Here is a 25790-nt window from a genome sequence, read left to right as displayed (position 1 = left end):
GAGCTGCTGAGGCTGGCCTCAAATTTGTGATCCTCCTGCCTCAGCCTCTAGAGTTGCTGAGATTAAATGCTTGGGCCACCATGCCTGGTGCACATTTCACATAAAACATTTTTATAATGTTCACATAGAAAAACGTTCTTGAGACAGCGAGCTATATTTTTATTTTTCAACTGTAGGGAACAAATTTAAAGTAAAACAAAACAAAAAAAAAAACATGAAATATGAATGGTACTTTACAACACTGCTACCCTAATTTTCCACCAAAAACCTCCTAATAAGGTTGGGAATGTAGCTCAGTGGTAGCATGTACAAGGCCCTGGGTTTCATCCCCAGCACATAACAAAAAAGAAGCTTTCCTCTGTCACCAGCAGAAAACAGCCCTGGTACCTCAGTGGTGGGGCTGCGCACTCACCAGGCTCTGCTCGATGAGCAAGCAGAAGAGGACAGCATTCCCCACCTCCCTAAGGTTCTGGAAACACACTGTCTTCAGCTCTGCATACTCCACGATGTCCTTCAGCTGGTGGTGGAAGAACTCCAGGATGCCTGTGTGGGAAGAAGTGAGGGCTGGCTTGGAAGGCTGGAGGGCAGAGCCTAGCATCGTGGGGCCACAGCAGGAAGCACTTGCCAGTTTGACACTGCCAGTGTGCCTGGTTATGAGGACGGCCACAATATCGCACCCCTAACATCTTCCCTTCAACAGAGGTACGTTTGCCCCCAGGCACACTCTCCCATAGACTGCCACTTCTTTCTCAGTCAACCCCATATCTTCAGAGAAGGCTCTAATAACAGGAAGTGTACATCATTAAGAATAAAGGAGACCACATTGTCATTTCCAGCAGAATCAGACGAAGTATTTGATAAATTCAGAAGGATGTACCAATCTGATTAGGTGTTCTGCAGCTGACATCACACTCAGTGAGAAGCTGCATGCTTTCTCCCCAAGGTCCAGAGCAAACTCTCCCTAACTGGATCTGTACACTCAGTGCTAACCCCGTCAAAAATTAACACACTGACTCCAAAAAGTACACAAAGTAAAAGACCCACAGGAGCCAAACTAGCCTGAGACACAAAGCCAGAGACTCAGTGGATTTCAATAAAACCCTCATCCCACAAGTCATGCCTAGCACCTGTACTCAGCACCTTCCTGCCTGAAACACAGCCACACCCCATGCTCCCGCCACTTTGTCTTCTCCCAGGTCTCGGCACCACCATCTAGTCATGCTCACTGGCATGAAGACCCTCTCAGGTGTTGTTCATCTGGGTCATCCTCATCCTCAGCAAGCACACTTGAGGTAAGCTGCAAATGACTTGTCCTGCACTGAGATGCACTAATGGCTTCCTCTTCAGATGTTAAAAATTCCCATCTCTAGCTTAAATACAAGCATTCATTTTATTATCCCAATATCATCCATCCACTTTTTAAAATTATTTTATTTATTTATATGCAGTGCTGAGACTCAAACCCAATGCCTCACACAAGCTAGGCAAGTGCTCTACCACTAAGCTATATCCCCAGCCCTATCCATCTACTTTTTACTTTTTTTGGTGCTGGGGATTGAACCCAGGGCCTTGTGCATTTGAGACAAGCACTCTACCTCCTGAGCTATATCCCCTGCCTTCCATCTACTTTTTGACAGTGAAATGAAACTGCATTCTTCTAAGCAAGGGCTACACGATACTATCTGGCAGAGTGTCCCCCTCAAACATTGATAAGAGCCCTGGGCTGGTACAGGGCAGTGTCCAGGAGGTTGGCCACATCAACAGTCTGCCCATTAGGACAGTCTCTCAGATGTCACCACACATGGGTTCAAGTCACTTAATAAGACAAGGCTAGGGTTCAACTGTCTAGCTTTCAAGAGAAAACCATCAAGCAAGAGAAGCAAGGCAATTTCACTTGGCAAAGGTCCCTCCAGCCCAGCAGTGCCATGCAGTGCCACTTTCTGAGATCATCACAGCTATTTACTTGGGTGGCCCAAGAACAGCCTGCAGTGAGACATGTGGGCTGTCCCTGAAGAGCACATCTGCCTGTAAGCAGGACAGGCTGGAGCCCAGGGCAGTCCTCCAGACAGACAGACTGTGAGGGGAAGAGGAAGAAAAGTGGGGGAAGGGGCAAGACCAGTACCCTGCTCCATGGGGCTGCCTTTAAGGCTTAGGCCTGCTGAAAGCCCAAGAGGACAATACGACCTGTTTTCCTTGGTGACATTTTGAGGGTGCAGGGGTCTTCCTTGGTGATTTTTTTGAGTACAGGGGTCTGAGGGAACATAGTGCTCAGAATCCCTCTCAGTGCCTCACCCTCACTGGCTGACCCCATGGGCCCTTCAAAAGCTTCCTCAGAGCAAATAGTGACACCAACCCCAACATCCCACACACTTACCTGCTTCCTGGCTATAAAATGCATTTGTTTCTTCTACTCTAAACAGTCAGCTCTGGTTTGGACATCCTCACCTTCTCCCCCCACCTGGAGAAGGCAAACCTGGCCCTTCTCAACCATTCTTTCTTTCTTTTTTAAGGAGACAGTTTAACTGCTCTGCTAGGAAAGGAGAAGCACAGGGGACACCTGTCCCAGGGGCTGTGATTCTGCCCATCAAGGAGAACAAAGGTTCTTTTTTTTTTTTGGAGTGGGGGGTGAGGGGTATGGAGGAGTTGTAGATGGACAGAATGCCTTTATTTAATTAATTAATTAATTAATTTTTGGTGCTGAGGATTGAACCCAGTGCCTCACATGTGCTAGGCAAGTGTTCTGCCACTGAGCTACAGCCCCAGTCCTCAACCATTTTTGACTTGATTTTCTTTACTATGGTTGAAGGGCTGACCTTTCCATCTTCTCCAGAGACACTAGCAATGAGCCCCACACACCACTAAGTGGTGTTTTACCTCCGTCCAGCACCCAAGGTGCCTGTACTCACCTGGAGAGCCGTATTCATGCCGGGGTAGGCGGCAGATCTTGGGCATCACCTCCATCAGTGTCTTCACATACTGTAGGATTGTGCCTTGCAGCTGGGAGAAATACAAACTGTGTCAGCCTCGGGCCTACACTCTCCTGAAAAGCTGTGGCTGTTGCACATTCTGAAAACTGAGTGTTAGCAAAATGCACAGTAATGATCACCACTGCAGAATCGCCCATGCAAACAGCAACCTGCACTAGGGGCCTACATAGCTGAAATTTGTGCTCTAAACAACTTCTCTTCCAAGACAAAAATGGCCCTGAGATATGACAGAGAAGGCTAAGGCTGTAGTCCTGTGGTAGAGCACTTGCCTAACTCTGGGTCCGAATCCTTTTCTCATGCTATGTAACCCTTATCATCTAGAAAAAGGGCATATACCACTTGCCTCAAAAATTAATTCTATCAAGCTGGGAGCCTTCTCACAGTGGCACCTGTGACCACAGCCTGCCAGCTGGGCTGCCCTCTTGCTGCAGCCCCTGCCCATCACTTAGTGTCTCCACAGAGAACATGCTCTATTCCATTCTCCCCAACACAAATGTTTGAAATTTGTGTTTTATGGAAACTCATGCTTCATGAATGGACGTGGGTCTTTGCAAAACATTCCCAGATTTTACCCTCCCTTCCCAGACAATCACCAACTGAAACAGAGAAATGTCTATCATGGCCTCCTGGCTTCTGTTTTGTCTTCCATCTCCAGAGCACTGTATTCCCTCAAGCCTTGGGCTTAGTGGTAGCCCTTTACATGGGAGGGAGGGACTACTTCTGTAGGCAATATGTGGGTTATCAAAAACTCCTTCTATGGATGGATTAAAATAACTTGAATCTATTCTCTTTGTTTTTAAAGACAGGCTCCCACTATGTTGCCCAGGCTGGCCCCAAACTCCAGGACTCAAGCAATCCTTCTGCCTCAGTCTCCAGAGTAGCTAAGACTACACACTTGTGCCACTGCACCTACTGGATCCATTTTCTTGAACCAGGAAAGATGAGAAGAAATCAAAGAATCAAAGTGTTCAAAGCTAAACTGAATCATTTGTCTGTTAGAGATTCACGATCCAGATACCTAGAGAGGACTCTACCCCTGTAAATTCCTGCCCTGAGAAGGAAACTCCTGGAGGAAACTCACCAGGCTCTTGACGACCTTCAGCAGCTCTTCCATGACCACGGCAATGCCCTGGTAGCCCAGCAGCCGGCAGATGACTTGAAAGTGTGGAGGTCCCACGAAGTTCCGGTAGCTGCCGTAAATACTGGAGTAGGCAAGGTTCAAAGCCTGGGGAAGAGGGGACAGAGTTTTCAATTTGGTCTCTAGGCACATGCAGATGAAAATCCACTATGTGGAGCTGCATTCAGCCCAACACAACCCTGAGCAGATGGGATTCAGCGACTTTTCTTGTAAAATGCACTGCCCCTGCTGGTGTGGAGTCTTCAACCTGTTAAGAAAAACAAACCTGCTAATAGAGCCCAAGGACAGATCCTGATGGAGCAGTGGAGTCAAGTTCTTAGGGGAGGCATAAGGTGCCAGGAACTGGGGAGAGCAATGCCCGGGGGTGGAAGGTGAGAAAGGCAATGAGAGCATTTCATCGAGGAGACCTCTAAGTTCACTGACAATGCAGGTGAACAGAGCAGGAAGACCCCCCTAAGGTGACCATTTGTGCTATAAATTTTCCTCTCAGCACATCTTTAGCTGCAGTCCACAAATTCCGATGTTATGCTTACATTTGTTTCAATGTATTTTTAAAATTTCCCATGAGACTTCCTCATTGAGGCATGGATGATTTAGAAGTATACTAACTTCCAGATGTTCGGAGATTTTCTTTTTTTATTGTTTCTGGTTTGAGTTCACTGCGTCAGAGAATACACTGGATGATTTCCATTCTTTTAATTTTGTTCAAGTCTACTTAAGACTCAGGAATGGTCTGTCTTGGTCAATGTTTCACAGCCATTTGAAAAAAAAGGTGTTTTCTGTTGTTCTGGGGTGGACTGTTAAACGCTTGTCAATTACATCCTGTTGGTTAATGGCATTACTCAGTTCTTCTCTATTGTTGCTGATTACTGAAAAGTAAAGTTGCTGAATTACTGAAAGTCTGGGTGGGTCTAAGTTGATCATAAAAGACCACACTGACCAAGTTGGACCACATCAAAGAATGGAGACCCTGCCATGTGCCTGTCCCATGCCAATCCTGACAACCCTATCAGACTTAAAAGAACCATGTATAAATCAAGAGTTCAAATAACCCCCTCTCTCTGCCCCTCAAAGCTCCACCACTCTGCTCTATGTGCTGGGATTCTGTAGAAGACTTTTACTTGATAACAGCTTTACTGCTTGGGGTGGGGTGGGGTGGGGTAAGAGAAAAAGAAAAAAACAAAACCACATGCAAATCATTAGTGAAAACTAATGACCTTATGCTATAGGTCACATCATTCATTCCCAGAGCTGTCCTGCCTGGGGCCTATGGCAGTTAGAAGAGACATTGATATCAAACACTTGGTCCCCGGCCTCCGCCCAGTGTCCAGCTTCCCTGTGGACTAGGCCAACTCCAAAAAGGACACATCCCAAAGCCAACAACCAGAGTAACAAACAGCAAAAGTGACTTAACTCCTCAGAGGGAAGAGGAAGCTCAACTTCAGGGGAGGGCAGAGTTACAAACACCACATTTAAAATACTTAGACTCTGGGGCTGGTTTTGTGGCTCAGTGGCAGAGCGCTTGCCTCGCACACGTGAGGCACTATGTTCAATCCTCAGCACCACATAAAAATAAACAAACAGAATTTAAAAATAAATACTTAGACTCTGAAGAGGGAAGCACTTTGGATGTCACAGCTCAGTACAAAGCCAGCTCCAGAATCACTAGACATGGGCTCCCCAGATCTGTCTCTTCCCCTTTGAATTGGGGACAATCTTATTATCTTATAAGAAAGAGAATGTGCTCAAAAGTTTTGGGCAGAGTAGACATTCCATATATGGTGAGGTTACCAAGAACCCCAATAACATTCTCAAAAATGGCCCACTTGGTTAGGACAATCTTATCTCCAAGAGACACGAGCCCTAGGTTCATTATTCATGAGAAAAAGAACCAGTCTGATTCTTGGATTCTGTACATCCCACGATCACACAGATATAAACACTACAAATTACAGGGCAGCAGAATAAAGTGCATCGAGAGAACAAAGGCTGCTTGTTTTGAAAACAATTCAACTCTGACATCAGACTGTTCTGGCTTCTGGCCTTTTTTTGAGGGGAAGTTCCTCAAAGAAGTGTCACCTAAAATGTATAAGATTGAGCAGTCAATATTGATGTCACTCGTATGAAAGTCCAAACGATTTTACCCTCTCCCCCCCCCAAAAAATGTGTGTGTGTGTGTGTGTGTGTTTAGATTGTAAGAATATAAATTTACAAGAATAAAAATTACACAATTTCTCAAACTGAGACTAAGCTGCAGTGAGATTCAAGTTCAGTCATAGTATTCACATTAGAAACAACTATTACATTCAAGTCATCTATTCTTTCTTTCCCCCAAGAAGGGCATGAGCTGTACCCCTGTGGGGACATCACCGGGGCAATGGGGTGGACTACGGGCATCGCCTATCTTACTAGGAGTGGACACAATGCTGCCTCCCTGAGTTCCTACTGGGAAATCCTGAAGAAAACCCTGTGTCTCCTGAGACTTGAACACCACTGTGATGTACAGACCATCCACCTGGGCAGCAAGAACAGACACAGAGTGAGATCTCCCCATAGGCCTCGTTCCAGGGACAGAGCATCAGAACCATTCACCTGGCCCAATGCCACCTCTCCTCGGAGGCCCGACTCCCTTGCTTCCAGAGCCGTCCTCTCTGGACTCTGGGCTGGAGGAGGAAGGTCCCTCCCTAGTCTTTATTTTGAGTTTCCAGAAGGTAACAACCCAGGACATTCAAAAACCAGCACACTTATAGAGCAGCTGGATTGACTATATTATTTTTTAAATTGTCATCATGGAGTTGCTAAAAAACAGATTATTGCCCAAAAAAAGCAAAAGATAGTTTTTCAAGGCCACAAGTTTTACAGCATCCCTCAGACCACCCAGACTCCATTTTTGGAAGAAGAGTCTCACATCCTTTTTCTCACGTGCCTGTCTACAGAGATGTTAAAAAGAGGACCCCTCTCTTCTGCTTGGGGACACCTCATTTGTGATGAAAAGACCACATCCCTTAAACATTTAAAAACTGTTTTGATGAACACATATTAATCAGACATTTATGAAGTATGGTGAGTTATTTCAATATATATGCACAATGAATAAAGATCGAAGGGTATAGAAATACAATGATTACCTTTATATAATCATTACACATTGTACAGATTTACCAAATGATCACTGTACCCCTTAAACATGCACAATTAAAATAATTAAGAATGTAGCTCAGTAGCAGCACTTGCCCAGCAAGCCTGAAGCCCAGGGTTCAGCTCCAAGACCTATCCAACGGGAGCTGTAGGGTCCTCCAATCCTGCTCCCCACATCCCCAGTCTCAGATTGGTACGAGGTTTTGAACATCCCACTGTGAGCAGGAAGAAGGCACACAGGTCAGCCTGCTGTGAGTGTAGACCTGATGCCAGGCAGCACAGTGTCCTCTGGCCTCAAAGGACACAAGGCATTATGGTGGGCCAGCCTGTGCACACACAGCCTGTAAACCCAGGCACCAGCTGCTCACATCAACCCCAAGACATCCAGCTCCCAGCAACCAGCAGATGGGACAGATAACGTCTCATGACCACCCTGTGAGATTTCACTGTGTACCTGTTTCTTTATTTCCTCAGGTGTTCGGCTTTCTGCAAGTGAGAACGCTTAAATATTGATGAATGTTGGCGGCCTGCCCCTGGAAGCATGGGGTTCAGGGACACTCCTGCCAGCAACATTGGAGACAATGTCACTCCTCTCAGGAGGAGCTAGATACTTTAAACTTTCCCATCTGATGAGCAGAATAATCCTAACTTCTATCATTATTTCTCTTCAATTACAAGGCAGGAGATCTACTTTGGAGGGGAGTGTTCGCTCATTTCATCTGTTTTATTTTTTTCCTACAGATTGTTTACCTTTTTCTTATTGAACCATACAAATACTCAATAAAGACAGTCACCCCAAGATACTGTGGAAAATTGGTTCCAGGACCCCCAGTGGACACCAAAATCTGCAGATGTTCACATCCTTTATATAAAACAGTGAAGTATTTGGATGACTTAAACATATCCTCATATACTTGAAATCATCTCTAGATTACTTTTTTTTAAAAAAAGTTTGTAGTTGTATATGGATGCCTTTATTTTATTTGTTTTATTTTTATGCAGTGCTAAGGACTGAGCCCAGTGCCTCACACATGCTAGGCAAATACTCTGCCACTGAGCTACAGCCCCAGCCTCTAGATTACTTTTAATACCTAATACAATGTAAATGCTAAGTAAAGAGTGTCATATCCTATTGTTCAGGTAATAATGACAAGAAAAAGTCTGTACATGTTCAGATTACACACAATTTATTTCTTCCCCTATTTTTTTTCCTGGTACTAGCGTTTGAACTCAGAGGTGCTCTACCCACTGAGTTACATCCCCATTTTTAGTTTTTGTTTTGAGATAGTCTTGCTAGGTTGCCAAGGCTGGCCTCCAACTCCTGAATTCCTGGGATTTCGCAATTTTTTTGCGGGGGAGGAGGGGTAACCAGGGATTGAATTCAGGGGCCCTTAACCACTGAGCCACATCCCCAGTCCATTTTTATTTTATTTTATTTTTAATTTTGAGAGAGTCTTGCTAAGTTGCTAAGGCTGACTTTGAACTTCTGATCCTCCTGCCTCAGTCTCCCAAGCTGCCGGGATTTACAGGCCTGTGCCACCATGCCCAGCTTTCCCAAATATTTTTGATCCATAGTCAGTTGAGCCCACAGATGAGAACACACAGGCAAGGAGGGCTGCCCTTAGTACTACTCACACTTGTTGTGCATCTGGGCACCCCTGCATGGCATCTGTCTTATCTCCTTAGACTAGGTGAGCATCTGCTATTTCGGCCTGCTCACCATATGTGGGCTGACTCTGTTGTTTGTAGAAGTCAGATCTTTTCTGCACTCACCTTCCCACATCAGCCCATGCCTTGGTGGCATTGCCCCTGAACAGCAGTCCTGGCTCTGCCTCAGCAATGCTCCTGAGACTCTTCCATGTGCTTTAGTTTCTTTCTTGTGGTACCGGGGATTGAACTCACGGTGTTGCACATGCTAGGCAAATCATCTTCCACTGGGCCACATCCCCAGCCCTCTGTATATGCTTTCTTAGTATAAGGATTTTTAAACTTTTAAATCTCCCAATAAGCACACATATTTTAATGCCACAAATGAAGCTGGACTTACTCCAACTCCTATTTCATGCCCAAAGTTGTCCCAATAGTATAAACAACTAATTTCAAATAAAAATTTTTTTTTTTTTTAAAGATGGTATCTTCCTATGTTTACCAGGCTGATCTTGAACCTCTGGGTTGAAGCAATTACTCTAGCCTAATCATCTCTAGATTACTTGTTTTAAAAAATTTTGTAGTTGTATATAGAATAGATAGAACCCATGCCACCAAGCACATGCCACCAAGCTCCACTAGCTTCTGTTTTAAATTACTATTGCTTTCAGGAAGATGTTAATGGAATAGAAGGAAAAACAACATTCTCTACATGGTATACATTACATTGACATCACTGCAATTAAACTGAAATTTCAAGCTGGGCAAGGTGGTACACCCTTGCAGTCCCAGCTACTTGGGAGGCTACGGCAAGAGGATCACTTGAGCCCAGGAGTTTAAGGACAGCCTAAGCAACATAGTGAGACCCTGTCTCAAACAAACAAACAAACAAATAAATAATAACAACAAAAACCAGGAAAGAAAGAAAGAAAGGAAGAAAGGAACATAAATAGGTAGGTAGGTAAAGACAGGAAAGAGAAAAGAAACGCAGAAAGATAAAAAAATTCAAATTCAAATTATGCTTCATTATGAACTTCACAAACAAAAAAGAACCCACCTTTGATCCATGCAAATACTGGGGTTGTGCATTAGGCTGTTTATCTCTTTGAAATTCCTGAGAAAATGGTAACACCGTTCGAACAAACCTACACAAGAAAGATTAAAAAGAAAACTAAATTTAATTGTAGTTATTTATATTCTGAACTTTTCTATTACCGATCTATTAAATTTGCTTCCCAATTAACTGTCACAATCATCAAACAGGAAAATTCTAGTAAATAAAAAACCACAGAATGAATTAGATACATATCTGAATATATGTAGAATAAATGTATCCAATATAGAGTAAATGTATCCAAAGCTCAGGAGCCACAGCAAGAATTCCTGATGTCCTCCCCCCATAAACATAGTTCCACACTCAGGGAAATGCTAGCCTGTTGGCAGCAGGACCAAAAAGGATCACCACTGTGCTATCAGTAGTCAATACCACTGGTGTACAACACTCAACATTGGTGTGTGTGTGTGTGTGTGTGTGTGTGTTTCTGTCTACATGGGCCCATGTGTAAATTTGCGTGTGTCCGTGTGTGTCGGCATGTCCTGGAATATTAGGGAGTAGCTGTCACCCAGCAGCTGCTCCCTGTATGGCTGAGAGAGTCTGTCCTAAGCCATGAGCAAGCACCTAGACAGGAACCACAACTTCCCTCTCTAGTCCAGTCCCATCACCTAATCGTCATGTGTAAAGCCAGGGCCATGACCCAGGGCTGGCCCAGGGCTACCCTTTCAAATAGAAGAAACAAGGAGGGACAAAATGTTCTGGAAAAGAGAAGGAAGAGGGAACACAGTGACAGTGACACAGTGAAATTCTGTGGGGGAGGCAGTTCCCCCAAGATCATTCCACACAAATGCTTGGGTGGGGGCATCCAGACCCACCCGTGAAGCTCACGGCCACTCACCGGTTGGTGGAACCATTGTAACAGTAGTTAGGCAGGAAGTCATAGTTGAGCTCCCAGAAGACATGGAGGGTGATTCTTCCATAGGGCGCTGACACGTTGTGGTTGGCTTCCCGGAACATGGCATCAAAGCTGTCCAGCGTCAGGTACCTGCTCAGCAGCTTATGGGTCATGCGGTTGATTTCTAAAAGGCCATCCAGCTCCTACAGGGCCACAGAGACAGGGATGTAAGGACAGAACTGGGTCATGCAGGAAGGGGGAATCAGTACTGTCACCTGCAGTCCCCACCCAGGCCATGAGGTCCCTGGTGGGCCAGAGCACAGTGGGGACTAGACAAAGAGAGTTTGCAACAAGGTAGCCACCAGTGCATTAAGTTTTGAATAAGTTCTATTACTGTATACTGTTACACTTGTTCTAGTTTATTTTATTTTTTTTAAAGAGAGAGGGAGAGAGAGAGAGAGAATTTTAATATTTATTTTTTAGTTTTCGGCGGACACCACATCCTTGTTTGTATGTGGTGCTGAGGATCGAACCCAGGCCGCACGCATGCCAGGTGAGCGCGCTACCACTTGAGCCACATCCCCAGCCCTTGTTCTAGTTTATTTTTAGTTATTGTTATTAATCTCTTAACATGCCCAACCTAAAAAGAGCATGTTACAGGGACACTGCTACATCGATGTTCATAGCAGCACAATTCACAATAGCAAGACTGTGGAACCAACCTAGATGCCCTTCAATAGATGAATGGATAAAAAAAATGTGGCATTTATACACATGGAGTATTACTCTGCATTAAAAAATGACAAAATCATAGAATTTGCAGGGAAATGGATGGCATTAGAGCAGATTATGCTAAGTGAAGCTAGCCAATCCCTAAAAAACAAATGCCAAATGTCTTCTTTGATATAAGGAGAGTAACTGGGAACAGAGTAGGGACGAAGAGCAGGAGAAGAAGATTAACATTAAACAGGGATGAGAGGTGGGAGGGAAAGGGAGAGAGAAGGGAAATTGCATGGAAATGGAAGGAGACCCTCAGGGTTATACAAAAGTACATACAAGAGGAAGTGAGGGGAAAGGGGAAAATAACACAAGGGAGAGAAATGAAAGACAGTAGAGGGGGTAGAGAGAGAAGACGGGAGGGGAGGGGAGGGGAGGGGAGGAGGGATAGTAGAGGATAGGAAAGGCAGCAGAATACAGCAGACACTAGTATGGCAATATGTAAATCAATGGATGTGTAACTGATGTGATTCTGCAATCTGTATATGGGGTGAAGGTGGGAGTTCATAACCCACTTGAATCAAAGTGTGAAATATGATATGTCAAGAACTATGTAATGTTTTGAACAGCCAACAATAAAAAATTTAAAAATATATATATATATAAATTAAACTTTATTATGAGTATGTAGGTAAAGGGAGAAACACAGTACATATAAAATATAGAATCCTGTATAATCCGTGATTTTTCTTTTTTTTTTTTTTGGTACCAGGGATTGAACCCAGGGGCACTTTTTATTTTGAGACAGGATTTCACTAGGTCGCTTAAAGTCTCACTAATTTGCAAAGGCTGGCTTCAAACCTGCAATCCTCCTACCTCAGCCTCCCGAGCCACTGGGATTACAATCTGTGAGTTCCAGTATCCACTGGGGGTCTTAGAATGTATCCCCCATTCAATCAGATAAAATTACTATATTGCTCGTAAAACTTTCCAAATTCTTGTCAGTCATGGCGGCACACGTCTGTAATCCCAGCAACTCGAGAGGCTGAGGCACGAGAATCTTGAGTTCAAAGCCTCAGCAACTTAGCAAGAGTTGCTAATAAAATATAAACAAGGACTAAGGATGTGGTTCAGTGGTGAAGCACTCCTGGGTTCAATCCCTGGTATCAAAAAAAAAAAAAAAAAAAATCCTGCCAAGTGAGATGCACTGAGTGTGAAACACAATAGATTTCAAAGAGTGTGAAGAAGAAAAAATGCCAACATCCATCTCATCCATCTCCAAGACCCATAGGCCACCCCGGCTGAGGCCCCTCCCATTCCTCTGAGTGAGGCTCACTCCCTAGTTATGGACAATTCCCCTGGAGTTCTTGCATGTTCTTTACCATCTGTCTTCGGCCTTTATTCTTAGAAGATCAATTTGGTTGGATCCAAAATCCTCAATTCACAGTTCCTTTCCTTGGCTACTGAAAAAGGTCTGAGGGCAACTGAATCTGGTCCTGAGTCCTTCCTCTTCTCAAACCAAAGATTTTTTTTCTTTCCTTTGAAAGTCTAATCCTTTTATTGCAATATTTTTGTTGTTGAAGCCATTTTCAGAGTCCTTAATAACATTAGCATCCTTTTTTATTATTTGGAACCGTGGATTGAACCCAGAGACCCTTTACCACTGAGCTACATCCCCCGTCCTTTTTCATTTTTATTTTTTTTATCTTGAGACAGGGTCTGAACAAGTTGCCCAGGTTGGCTTTGAACTTGTGATCCTCCTGCCTCAGCCTCCCACGTTGCTAAGATTATAGGCATGTGCCACTGTGCCTAGCTAATTTCTTTCCAATTTAAAAAATGTTCTTTCTCTCCTTCTTGTTATTTCTCTGAGGTCATTATGCATTGTATTCTTTCTGGTGCAGTCTTCAGTTCTGCAGTGATTTTCTTGGGAAATCTTTCAAGAGTCCACCATCACTTTTCAAAACCTCCTTTTCTCTAATCCCCCTAATTCTGGATTTTAACCTATTCTGATATATACGTTTCTTTCACAGCAGCCACCACTTTCACAGGTTTCATGGGCACCTTTCTGAATGCTTTCACTGTCTGTAGAGATACCATTGTGCATTTATATCCTCTCTTTTATTATAACACATCAAATGGGATTGGACCGTGACCCTTTTCTGCAGCTCAACTGTTAAGTGAATGGAGCTCACTTTGCTTTTGGGGCAGACGTGGTTGCAGGTAGTATTGTTTAAATGTGGTTTATCCCCATGAAAGCTCACGTTGAGGCTTACCTTCCAGGGTAACGTACCACGTGGGGAGCCCTCGGGAGGCATGTGAGGTGATGAGGGCTCCGTCCACATGAATACAGTAACGTTTCCTTGAGAGTCTAGACTAGTCTTCTCGGAACTTAGGTTCTGTGGGGCCTGCTAGATGCTACAAGAGCAGGTTGTCCGGGAGCCAGCTCGGCGGCCTCGGCCTGCTCTCCTGCCTCCTCTCACACCATGTGAGCTTTCCTGTGTGTACCTGTTATGCTCTGGCGTTTAAATATCACCCAAAGGCCACATGTTAAAGGCTCAGTCACCAGCCTGGGAGGTGAACCTTTAAAAAGCTGGGCCTGATGGGGTGCAGTGGTGCATGCCTATGATCCCCACTACTCAGAGGACTGAGGCAGGAGGATCAATGTGAGCCCAAAACAGGCGACACAGAAAGATCCTGTCTTAAAATAAAATTTTACAATAGGGCTGGGGATGTACCTCCATGGGAACGTTTGCCTAGCATGAATGAGGCCCTGGGTTCAATCCCCAGTCCAGGAAAAAAATAAAATAAAAATAAAAAAGTGGGACCTAGGGATGAACATTAGGCTGTGCCCTTGAAGAAGACATTGAGACCCTCCTTTCTCTTTTTGCTTCCCAGTTGCCACGAGACAGGCAGCTTTGCTCCACCACAAGTCTCTTTCGGTTTTCTGTCTGTCAAAGGCCCAAAAGTTTGGGCTGGGGATGTGGCTCAAGCGGTAGTGCACTCGCCTGGCATGCGTGTGGCTCGGGTTCGATCCTCAGCACCACATACAAACAAAGATGTTGTGTCCGCTGAAAACTAAAAAATAAATATTAAAATTCTCTCTCTCTCTCTCTTTTTTTTTTAAAAAAAATTCTCTCTCTCTAAAAAAAAAAGCCCAAAAGCAATGGAGTCAGCTGACCATGAACTGAAAACTCTGAAAGCATGAGTCAAAATAAACTTGTCCTCTTCATAAGTTCTTTTTCTCTGGTATCTTATCACAGTGACAGAAACCTGACTAATACAACACCACTCCTTCATGTTCACCTGTTAGGTGATTTTATCTGCCATAAGGCCCTCACCAGAAGCAGATGCCAGAATCATGTTCTTGGACCTTTAGAACGGTAAATTAAATAAACCTTCCTTCTTTATAAAGTATCCAATCTCAGGTATTCTGCTATAGCAACCCAAAACAGACAAAGACACCAGAATAGTAATCTTCACATTTATGCCTCTAGAGAAAAATGATTCATGCTACCTAAGATATCTCTCATGTTCCCTCCCCTAACTGCATCTCCACTTTTCTTTACCTCATCATCCATAACCATTATCAGGCAGCATAGTATTGCCAGCAGCATCTCCCATGTAAACCTTTGTCTCAGAAGAGAGTTTTGACTTATTAGATTCTCGAGTTTAGGCTGCTGTTTTACTACCATTAAATTTTCTCTCACCTCAATTATCCTTGAAAAGCTCTGTAGAAATTATTCTCTGTAGGCCACAATGAGAATGGGAACAGAAGTCACCCAACTGGGCTCCCTAAATCCAATGTGGCCAAGTACAGGGCAGCACAATGAAAGCATTTTCAAATGGTTGACCCCTAGAGATCTCAGCACTGTCCTAAGGCTGCCACAGACAGTGTTAGAAGGTTCTCTTTGATCTGTATAAAGGGGAAGCCATAGGCCTAGTGAATAGAAGTCTGACTGGAATCATTATGAAAGAAATCATTGTTCTTTGTTGCCGAGAAAATCAATTTAAAGAAGGAAGGATTTTATTTTGGCTCACGATTTCAGAAGACTTAGTCCATGGTCGTTTGGGTCCAGTACTGTGGGCTTGGGGTGAGGCAGAATATCATGTCAGGGAAGGTCTGGTGGAACAAAGCTGCTCACCTTGTGGTTGCCAAAAAGCAGAGAAAGCGAAAGAGACAGACAGAGAGGGACCAGGACAAGAGACAGCCCAAGAACACACCGCCAGGAGCCCACTCCCTTCAGCTAGACCTACATCCTACAGTTTCCATCACCTCCCAATAGTCCATTCAGCTATGACCCATCAATGGTTTAATCCACTATTGAGGTCAGAGCCCTCATGATCTAAGCACTTTCCAAAACCCCTCCTCTGACCACTGCTGCATTGGCACCAAGACTTTAATACATGAGCCTTGGGGGCACATTTCAGTACAAACCATAACACTCTTTAATCAATCCCTGTACCCAAAGCTCCCTGAATCGTGGGGTGAAGAACCTTGTAACACTAACAAAATTATATAATGTAAATCATTAAGTTATATGTTAACCTTTGCCATACTTAAGTATAATCTCAAGATTGAGATTCTTGGTCCTTTTTTTTTTTCCAGGCAAGGATTAATAATGTAGGTTTATTTATAGCTTTATTGAGATATGATTAGTATATAATGAGTTGCATGGGTTTTAACATACATTTATATCCATGAAATCATACCAGATTATTGGTTTCTTTGAAATCAATTTAGAAATGTGACTACTAAGAGTAGGTGCTAATAGATACTTGAGATAGACCAGGTTCAATTATTATCTACACAAGAAATACCATTTATTCAGTTTACTACTAGAGATGGAAGTAAAATTAATTCCAGTACTTACAACTATTGATGTCAAGTCTTCACTTTCAAATCGTCCGATCGCTAGCTCTAGAGACTTATACATGCCCGCTGACACACGCTGTGTAATCAGGCGGTTGAGGTCTACCGACCTGCCAAGGAGCTAGAGGGAAGGAGAAGAGGGACATCCAAAAAAGAGTAAATATGGAAACCTCAAGAACAAAAAAGCAAACAAATAGGCAATGCAAAAATGTCCCTCAGAAATCTATTTAAAAACATAAACAACAACAAAATGTCTTTGTGAGGATATAGTAGAAATTTAAATGTTTCAGATGAAACTTTATATACAAGGGTCGTAACAAAATACTCTACCTCCCTAGAGCTTTCCTGCAAGGGAAAGCCTTGAAGACTTTTGCAGCACCTTAACATTGAATTTAACCTAAATCATGGGCAGAAACCCTGAGCCTCACCAGCACCCCGGAATATCTGTGTCTGTCAATAACAGCATCACATATAAAGGTGTTCATGATCCATCTCCCACCACACAGTGGCCTGGGTATGTCTAATATGCCACAGGTGTTAAAATGGCAAGTAAGACAACATTCCTCCATCTGTATTTCAGGGTCCTAAGAACTTATCAGTATCATCTGAACTAGATAACAAGATAGTAAAAGCCCCGGTAAGAATATCCAAAATGTACACAGTGGTTATCTGTAACAGACAGTGTAATTAAGTGGAGGTTTCCCCACTGTTTTCCAACTTTTTTTGTGTGATGTATACACATCCCACATCACTTAGCAACAGATTATATCATTAGGTGATTTTGTTATTGTGCAAACAGCACAGAGTACACTGACATGATCTAAGATGATCGCAACATCACTGGGTGATATAATCTCTATGTGTGTGTGTGGTGCTGGGAATCAAATCCAGATCCTCAAAATGCTAGGCAAGCTCTCTACCACTGAGCTACCTCCCCAGACCAGGTGATATAATCTCAGGGAACCACAGTGGTATGTGCAAGTCTGAAGTTCACCAAAACCTTGTTATATGGTACATCACTAGATGTTGTTTCAAAAAATACAACTAAAACCACCATTGTCTATCTTTCTTTGTTGTGGCCACAAGAAAGTGTATTTCTGAAACTCATAGCCAACAAGTGATTCTTCACCTATATTCTTTTTATGCTTTGGCTTTTGAGCTCTTGGGGAAGGACAGACCCATCTGGGTTACACCTGCTCCCTGAAGCTTACAACAGGACAGGTTCAGAGTTGCCAGGTTCCCCTGCATTTGAGGTTATTCAATACAAACTGTCTTTGAAAGTTTGAAAAATATTTTTCTGTGTGTGTGATATTTGGGATTGAACCCAGGGACACTCTACTTCATCACCAGCCCTTTTCACTTTTTATTTGAGACATGGTCTCACTAAATTGCTGAGCTGGCCTCAAACGTGCAATCCTCCTGCCTTAGCTTCCTAAGTAGCTGGCATTACAGGGATCTGCCACTATGCCCAGCTACTTTTTTATTTTTATTTTTTAGTGGTACTGGGGATTAAACTCAGGGCTTCAAACATGTTAGGTAAGTGCACTACCACTGAGCTACATCCCCAGTCCTTTTTAAATTTTATTGAGACTAGACTCACTAAATTGTCCATATTAGCAATTAGACTCCCAAGTAGTTAGGATTAAAGGTGTGTGCCATTGTAGCCAGCTTAAAAATTTAACACTCTCTTTTAGCACATTATGATAGTGCATGCCTCCAGACCCAGCTACTTAGGAAGCTGAGGCAGGAGGATCACTTGAGCCCAGGTGATTGAGGGCAGCCTGGGCAACATAGCAAGACCCCCATTTCAAAGAAACAAAAACCTTAACTTTATGAGGATATTCACACAGTCACATAAAATAGTAAACCTTGCAAGCTATAAGGAAAATCCAATATTTCTGATGCACTCTCCAGGCTCGTACTGAGGCCCAACAGGAGCCCTACACACCTGTACGTGCCTCTGCTTCAGCAGCGTCTCATAGCGATTAGATGGTGGGAGATGAATTGTGGCTCCCTGGTTCTTGCATTCAGATCGTAACCGTTTATCGAGAAGCAAACTGGTACAGAAGAAACACAGGGCATTTTTCATACACTGAATGTTATCAGAAGCATCAGATCAAATTAACCAAGATTTTGTATTACAATTACAAATCAGATACTCACTCACCTTCCTGCCATAACCTTATAATATGCAAATATCTGGTCTGCTAGCTTATAAACAAATTGGTCAAAACACAGATTCACCTGGAGTAAGAGAAAGTACACATTAGATTTCAATTCCCTAAACCAATATCAAATAATATAAGTTAACAACAAAACCTTTTTTAAGATAACAAATTCAGGATCTTTTAGAAAAGAGAAAGAAGAAATAATCTTACTATCCAACATTAGCACATTAAAGAGATTATGGTGTCACAATAAGTGACGTCTAGTCATTGAAAACTATAGTAGACTAAAATGTAAGAAGTAAAATTAAGAATCAATAAATGAGATGGTATCAAACTAAAAAGCTTCTGTACAGCAAAGGATTGTTCAAGAATGTGGAGAGAGAGCCTACAGAATGGGAGGAAATCTTTGCCACCTGAACCTCAGATTCAGCATTAATCTCCAAGATGAATAATAACTCAAAAAACTTAACATCAAAAACAACAAAAAAAAAAAAAAAAAAAACATAGCCCAATCAATAAATGGGCAAAGGAACTGAACAGGCACTTTACAGAAATACAATCAGTCACCAAATACATGAAAACAAGCTCAACATACCTACCAAATAGAGAAATGCAAATTAAAACTATACTGAGATTTTATCTCACACCAGTCAGAATGGCAATTATCAAGGATACAAGCAACAATAAATGTTGGCGAAGATGTGGAGAAAAAGATACACTCATACATTGCTGGTGGGACTGCAAATTGGTGCAACCATTATGGAAAGCAGTATGGAGATTCCACAGAAAAGTTGGGATGGAACCACCATTTGACCAAGTATTCCACTCCTCTATATATACTCAAAGGACTTAAAATGACCATTATATAGTGACATGGCCACATCAATGGTAATAGCAGCTCAATTTACAATAGCCAAGCTGTTGAACCAACCTAGGTGCGGGTAAATGAACGGAACTGGAAACTGTCATGCTAAATGAAATAAGCCAGTCCCCCCAAACCAAAGGCTGAATGTTCTTTCTGATATTTGGATGCTAACACACAAAAAGATTGTGAGGGATAGGGAAGAATAGAAGTACTTTGGACAAGATAAAGGGAAATGAAGGGAAGGAAAGGAGCGTGGGAATAAGAAAGGCACTTAGTTCACATATGAATACACGACCAGTGTAACTCATGTCCTGTACAACTACAAGAATGAGAAGTTATGCTTCATGTATGTATGATAATGTCAAAAGACATTCTATTGTCTTGTATAATTAAAAAGAACAAATTTTTAAAAAACTATGGTAGAACTATTCTGGTTTTTTTAAAAATATTTTTAGTTATAGATGTACACAATACCTTTATTTTATTTATTTAGTTTTCAATGTGGTGCAGAGAATTGAACCCAGTGCCTCACACGTGCTAGACAAAGTGGTCTGTCACTGAGCCACAACCCCAGCCTGAAGTGTTCTTACTGAGGTCAAAATGTCACCATTCTCTTAAATGCAAAAGCAAACAAAGGCCTCTCTTCACCATATGCTCTTGGGGGGATACACTGTGTCCCCACCTGGAGCAGCTTCTGTCACCAGCTGTGCTTTTCAGGAGTCATCACCTGTCCCAGAGCACCTGCCACTTTTCCCCTGGAGCAGGGCTGGCTACTCTGCGCAAGAGATTATTCAGAAGATACCCCCAAAACCGGCAACCTTGCTTCCAGATGGGGCTGGCACCACCTTCTGGATCCATGAAGAGGATACATGTGCTCAGAGGCAAGTGAGCACATCAGGAGGGCCTGCAGAGGGAGCCCTTCGTCCACCCTGCATCACACAGAGACCCTGACCTCTCCCTGCAGAAACACTTCCAGTAGGATTTCATGAGGAGTGGAAGAGGCCCAGATGCATGAAACAATTTGTCAAGGTTAAGTTCTCTTACATCTTAAACTAAAGAATAAGATTCACCTTCTATGTGTGCACTGATCTGATAATTCCTTTTGTGGGAATTTATCCTTAACAAGAAATCTGATGCAAAAGAAAGAGCATGTACCAAGAAGTACAGCAAAGTCCCATTTATAAAATCTCAAGAGCAAGAGACCAAAGGAATGAAAGAGGGATTGGTTTAGTGCAACGATCATGTTCAACAGAAAATAGACGTGGATGCAAGAATTATCCAGAGAAAGAGGACATCCTACCATGGTCCTGTGTGGGAGGAAGGTGCAGGCCGAAGAGCTCACACTAAAATGCCTATTTCACTGTTTAAACTGCCTCATATTTTAAAGAAAGTTTAATACTCAAGAGAAAAAGGAAATTTCATTATAAAGGAAACAAAAAGGAATCAAGGTGCTGTACCCCTCACCTCTGCCTCGATCTCATCGTAGAGAAACTGCTTGTTGAACCTGGTGAGTGCGTAATGGGCACTGTCGTTGTACAGATCCAGGGAGTAGAGAACGTACCTGCAGAGGGTGGCATTGGTTACTCCCCAGGTGCCCACACCATGAGCTGCGGCCCTCACAACCTCCTACTGAAAGAGGAATTTAAATCTCATAAAGGAAAAAAGAGTTTCTTACTTCAAAAGCCAAATTATGTTCCTACAGAGAGCTGCTGGCAGCTGTACCTTACAGAACTACCACACTTGGTATGGACAGGCAAGGCTGGGGACAGCCGTGCAGCCAATACCCTAGGAGGGATGTACTCACTAAGGACACACAGACAGGACCTCCACCTACTGTGTCTTCTCATGATGCTTTAAAGTTTTTTACTACAAATATGCAGTATTTTTTTAACAACAAAAGTAAATTTTAAGGATCTATTACATAGTAAGATGACCATAATTGACAAGAATGTAATGGATATTTCAAAATAGCTCAAAAGAGGAAAAATTTTCAATGGTCTCACCACAATGAAATGATGTTTGTGATGATGGGTATGCTAATTACTCTGATTCAATCATCACTACATAACATATACATGTATTGAAATAGCACACTAACCCATAAATATGTACTATTATTATGTACCAATTTAAAGAAAAAAGTTTTAAAAGGGACTATTTTCTTATTTTAAGGATAAACTATTTGGCTTAAAAACGACACAGGTCCTGGATCACATAGATGACCAAAGCCATGTCCAATGTTGGGACCAAGGCCAAAAGCCCATCACTCCTGCCTTGTGCCTGGACAAAAGGCAGCAGCCAGAAGCCTCAGGAGGAGCTGGGTAGAAAAGTGGGGAGAGAGGAAGCCCCGTTCTGGAGGAGTGCCTCTGTACTGGCTCTGGCTCCTCATCTGTCCTAACGCTATGGAACAGGCTGCTGGCCACTGCAGCAGAGTGGAAGGTGATGGTCCTGACCAACATCCAGCTCCACACGGACCTGTAAGGAATGATTTGCAAAGAACTGACCTGCTGAGAGGGTCTCCCACTCTTTATAAGACACCCCCATTTTTATGGTTTTCCTTTCCATGGAGATCATATTTTGAAAGACTGATCTCTCCCCCTAGCCCAGAATTCCAATTTCCAAAATAAAGATGTTCAACGAACACCTTCTCTCCCAATTTCATCTTAGACAGAGGCTAGGCTGAGTGAGGGCTCTAAGCCCTCCTGCCCCCAGTGCACTGGGCATAGCTTCACCTTGCAGGGCCAGTACTACCCAGGCTTGGGGAAGACCCAGGCTCATCTCATCTCCCTGATCCAGGCTGTGTCCTCCTGGCCTTGCCCAGCATCTGTGCAAGATGGGAACTTGACCAGTTCTAGTACCAGAGATCCTGATTTCAGTCTGGAGCCAAGAAACTGGTTACTTGTATTATGTGCCAAATATTTACCACAGTGAACGTGATTTTCAACAAAATGCTAAAAACAGTCCAGGTCCCCTCATCTACATACCAGCTCCTAAGAACCTCCCTTCCCCACCACCATGAGCAAGGGTCTCAGAGGCAGGACACTCACTCCATCATGGATGCCTCCTTGGTCTCTAGGATATGGTCAGTCAGGATCCAGGGCATGGACATCTCAATGGGGAACTGGATCCTCCTGCCCATGGTCAGCTCCAGGAAAAACTCTCGGAACCACAGCTGGGAAAGGTCACAGCACTGCTGCAGAGTTTCTTGAAGGATTCAAAGACACCATGTTACCTTCTAAGGGCAGAAAGAGATTCAGCAGAAATGATACAAGAGGGGCTGTCTGCATGGTGCCAGCTCCTCTGCGCTCAGCCCTGAGCCATGCAGCGAGGACATGAGCAGGGAGGGGTCACAAGACACCCTGCACAAGAGACAAGACCAGCATGGGTACGGCTGCAAGTGCAGCTGCATGGACCCTGCGCATTCAGAGCAGTCAGCGTCCTCCTTCCAGCAAGGACATCATCAACCTCCCCTCAGCAGGACTAGGGGGACAACATCCTTTTGAAAAGCAGAAGTAAAACAGGATTACAGGTTGAGCATTCCTAACCCGAAAATCAGAAATATTAACTGCTGTAAAACTGGAAACTTTTGAGCACCAATGTGATGCCACAATGGAAAATTCTGCCCCTGACCTTGTGACAAGTTGATGTCAAAATGCAGGCACATCCAAACATACTGTATAGTCCTGCATTACTTGATGACAGGGTCACACTCTGAGAAGTGCATTGTTAGGTAACTTTGTTATTGTGCAAACATCACAGAGTGTGCTTATACAAACTAAGATGATTACAGGGATATAATCTTATGGAACCACAGTCATATATCTGGACAATGTTGACTGACACGTCATTATGCTATATATGACTATAAGATTACCTTCAGACTATGTGTCAAAGGTGTGTAAGAAACAAATAAATTTCATGTTTGGATTTGGGTCCCATTCCCAAGATATCTCATTATGTACATACAAATATTCTAAAATCTGAAAAAAATCCATAATCCAAAACAATAAGGTCCCAATAAGGGATACTCAACCTGTATTTTCTTTTACTCAGGATAAAATATCCAGGACACAGCATTTACACACACTCAGGGGAGGTCTAGCTAATGCAAAACTAAAGATAGACTGAAAAAGACAAGTTTCTGTCCTTTCACAGAGTTAAAGGCAAAAGCATCACTATTTACCCCAATATTGCAGCACCCCCAGCCAAGAGAGAGAGGCCTTCTGCTCTGAGCCAAGGAATGGACATGGTTGGCTCCACAGGCCACAGGCAGACACACGGAGAGTACAGAGTATCCACTGTACGAGGTCAAAGTGGCCGGGCGTCACCAAAACGGGGGCTAGCCTGGCTCAGGGCTACCTTCCCACATGTCACTGCCCGTGGGGGCTGTTTCTGCTATTTATCAATGCCAGGTCTCGATCCAGATGACAGGTTACATTTGCCTGTGTTCCTAACCTGGTGCAGGTTGAAAGACCGTGCTCACATCGCCGGGCCAGCCATGGCCCCACAGTCCTTGGCCTTGAAAGGGCTGTGCCCCACAAGGCTATGGCAGAAGCCAAAGACAGAGAGGACGGAGGGGGAGCCTTGGGACGTCCGGCCACCACCACAAAGGTTAGGGCACATCACCATGAGGTGAGTGCGTGAGGGACAGGGCAGGGGACGGTCAGGCAGGCGTAAGCGTTCTAGATGGTGTTAGCGGTGTTAGAGCATGCTGGGCCGGACTCTGGTCAGCACTGTCTCTTACCACTGAAATTTATCAAGTGGGTGTAGAAGAATGACTCTCGATGAAATTTTTCTATGTCCAATATGGTGGGCCCCTCAAGGCTACTTCTCAAGGTTTTCTTGGAACCACTTTTGTCTGCAATGAGGGACTCTAGCATGGTTCTCACCATGTAAAGCTGTGTTATCCAAGGAAACATTCGTAGGGGAGAAAATATACATGGTACATTAGTTATGCAACACTCAGAAAAACCACGAGAGAAGGACTGCTCCAATACACCCTGACTGGGCTGGGCCCCAGCCCCGAGCTGTGCACTCGGCCTCCACAGTCTGGGGGCCCCTCTGAGTGGCCAAGTTGCTGCTGCTTGGGGGAAAAAACCACTTGCAGCGAAGCAGTTCACCTCCGTGCCATAAACATCAATAAGAAAAACAAACAATGTCTTACCACCAAAGGTTAAAAGAGGTGGATAGGTGTACGACTGCCTCAGAAACGCGTTTACCACATGCAAGAGCCTTTCCATGCCCAGAGACTTGAGCTGCCTCAGCAGCTCGGCAGAGCTCAAGGACTCGGCCATGGTGCGCACCAGGTAGAGCTAGACACAGACAGACAGGGAGGGAGAGGCGGGAGAAAGCCGTTAGTCACACCACGCACACGCCTGGGTGGGGGACACAGGGACAGACACAATGGACTGAGCGAGGAGGGCGGAGTGCACCTCACGCAGACCCCAGAGGGCCGCCCTCGAGGACCGGCCAAGTGCCTTCTTGAACCCTGACATTCCAGAGAGTTCTTACAGAGCCAGCTACATGCTTTGCTGGTAACTCTCTAGAGGATGGACAGGAAAGACTGTGAAGTCTCCAGCAGAGAGATAAGTGAGTATCAGGTCCCAGAAAAAAGCAGGGGAGCATATTAAATCAGGGGTGAGAGGCAGTGAGAAGCACTTCAGGGTGAGCCCGGGCACACAGGGAGAGAGAACAGTACAGGTGGCTTAAGACCAGGACACACAAGGGCAGCATTCTGTAATCTCCCCAGTTTCAGCTTCAGGAACTCTTACTTGCAGACCCAGTGTAAAAATTACAATGATACATTCAAACACCCATCAAGAAACACAGCATAGATAGGCACATGTAGACATCACTAGTATTTTGGGGATAGAGTTAGAACAGACTTGATTCATTTCTGAAGGTAAATGAATAAACCAGGGAATCACAAGCAAGTCCCAGTTCACACCCCAGATTCACTTGGGTGAGAAATGGCAGAAGAGTCGCAGGCAGGATGGGATTTGCCTGAGCAGAGGTAACACCATTTCACTGGGGGTCTGCCCCATTCCCCCAGCCCAGGATTGGCCCAGCCCCAGTACACAAGGGGAAGAAGAGAACCTGTGTGCTGGAGGGTCCCACAGCACGGCGTGGCACTTTGATGTCGAAGCCACTCTTGGGGTCCTTCTCGCCCCGCAGAGCTGGATCGTTGAAGGGCTCATGCCCAGTCTCCCAATCACACACTGTCTTCCTGATGGCCTGCAGGACACTAAACAGCCCCGTCAAGTTATCAGAGAGACTTCTACAATCACACTATCTGCTCACCTAACTAGTAG

General features: G+C 44.0%; 1 protein-coding gene across 4 annotated transcripts in view; it reads right to left on the bottom strand.

The window, feature by feature from the left end:
- Cyfip1 (cytoplasmic FMR1 interacting protein 1) overlaps positions 1 to 25790 on the bottom strand; it is an 86715-nt gene that overhangs the window by 6956 nt on the left and 53969 nt on the right. For 2 of the 4 annotated variants that reach the window (XM_046428782.2, XM_058574073.1), the window contains exons 15-26: positions 25576 to 25723; positions 24224 to 24791; positions 22527 to 22683; positions 20944 to 21040; positions 18614 to 18690; positions 18395 to 18503; positions 16448 to 16567; positions 10863 to 11062; positions 9968 to 10055; positions 4069 to 4212; positions 2907 to 2997; positions 413 to 543 (exon numbers count right to left, since the gene is read on the bottom strand). In XM_046428782.2, coding sequence (XP_046284738.1) covers positions 413 to 543; positions 2907 to 2997; positions 4069 to 4212; positions 9968 to 10055; positions 10863 to 11062; positions 16448 to 16567; positions 18395 to 18503; positions 18614 to 18690; positions 20944 to 21040; positions 22527 to 22683; positions 24224 to 24791; positions 25576 to 25723 — 1930 coding nt within the window. The remainder of the gene's footprint in view (positions 1 to 412; positions 544 to 2906; positions 2998 to 4068; positions 4213 to 9967; positions 10056 to 10862; positions 11063 to 16447; positions 16568 to 18394; positions 18504 to 18613; positions 18691 to 20943; positions 21041 to 22526; positions 22684 to 24223; positions 24792 to 25575; positions 25724 to 25790) is intronic. The other 2 variants (XM_046428785.2, XM_046428783.2) reach the window with 2 other exon arrangements.

Source organism: Marmota monax, unplaced genomic scaffold, assembly GCF_021218885.2.
Source record: "Marmota monax isolate L192 unplaced genomic scaffold, Marmota_monax_Labrador192_F-V1.1 WCK01_AAM20220418_F8-fsc00179, whole genome shotgun sequence".
NCBI lineage: Eukaryota > Metazoa > Chordata > Mammalia > Rodentia > Sciuridae > Marmota > Marmota monax.
This window is presented reverse-complemented; position numbering and strand designations above follow the sequence as displayed.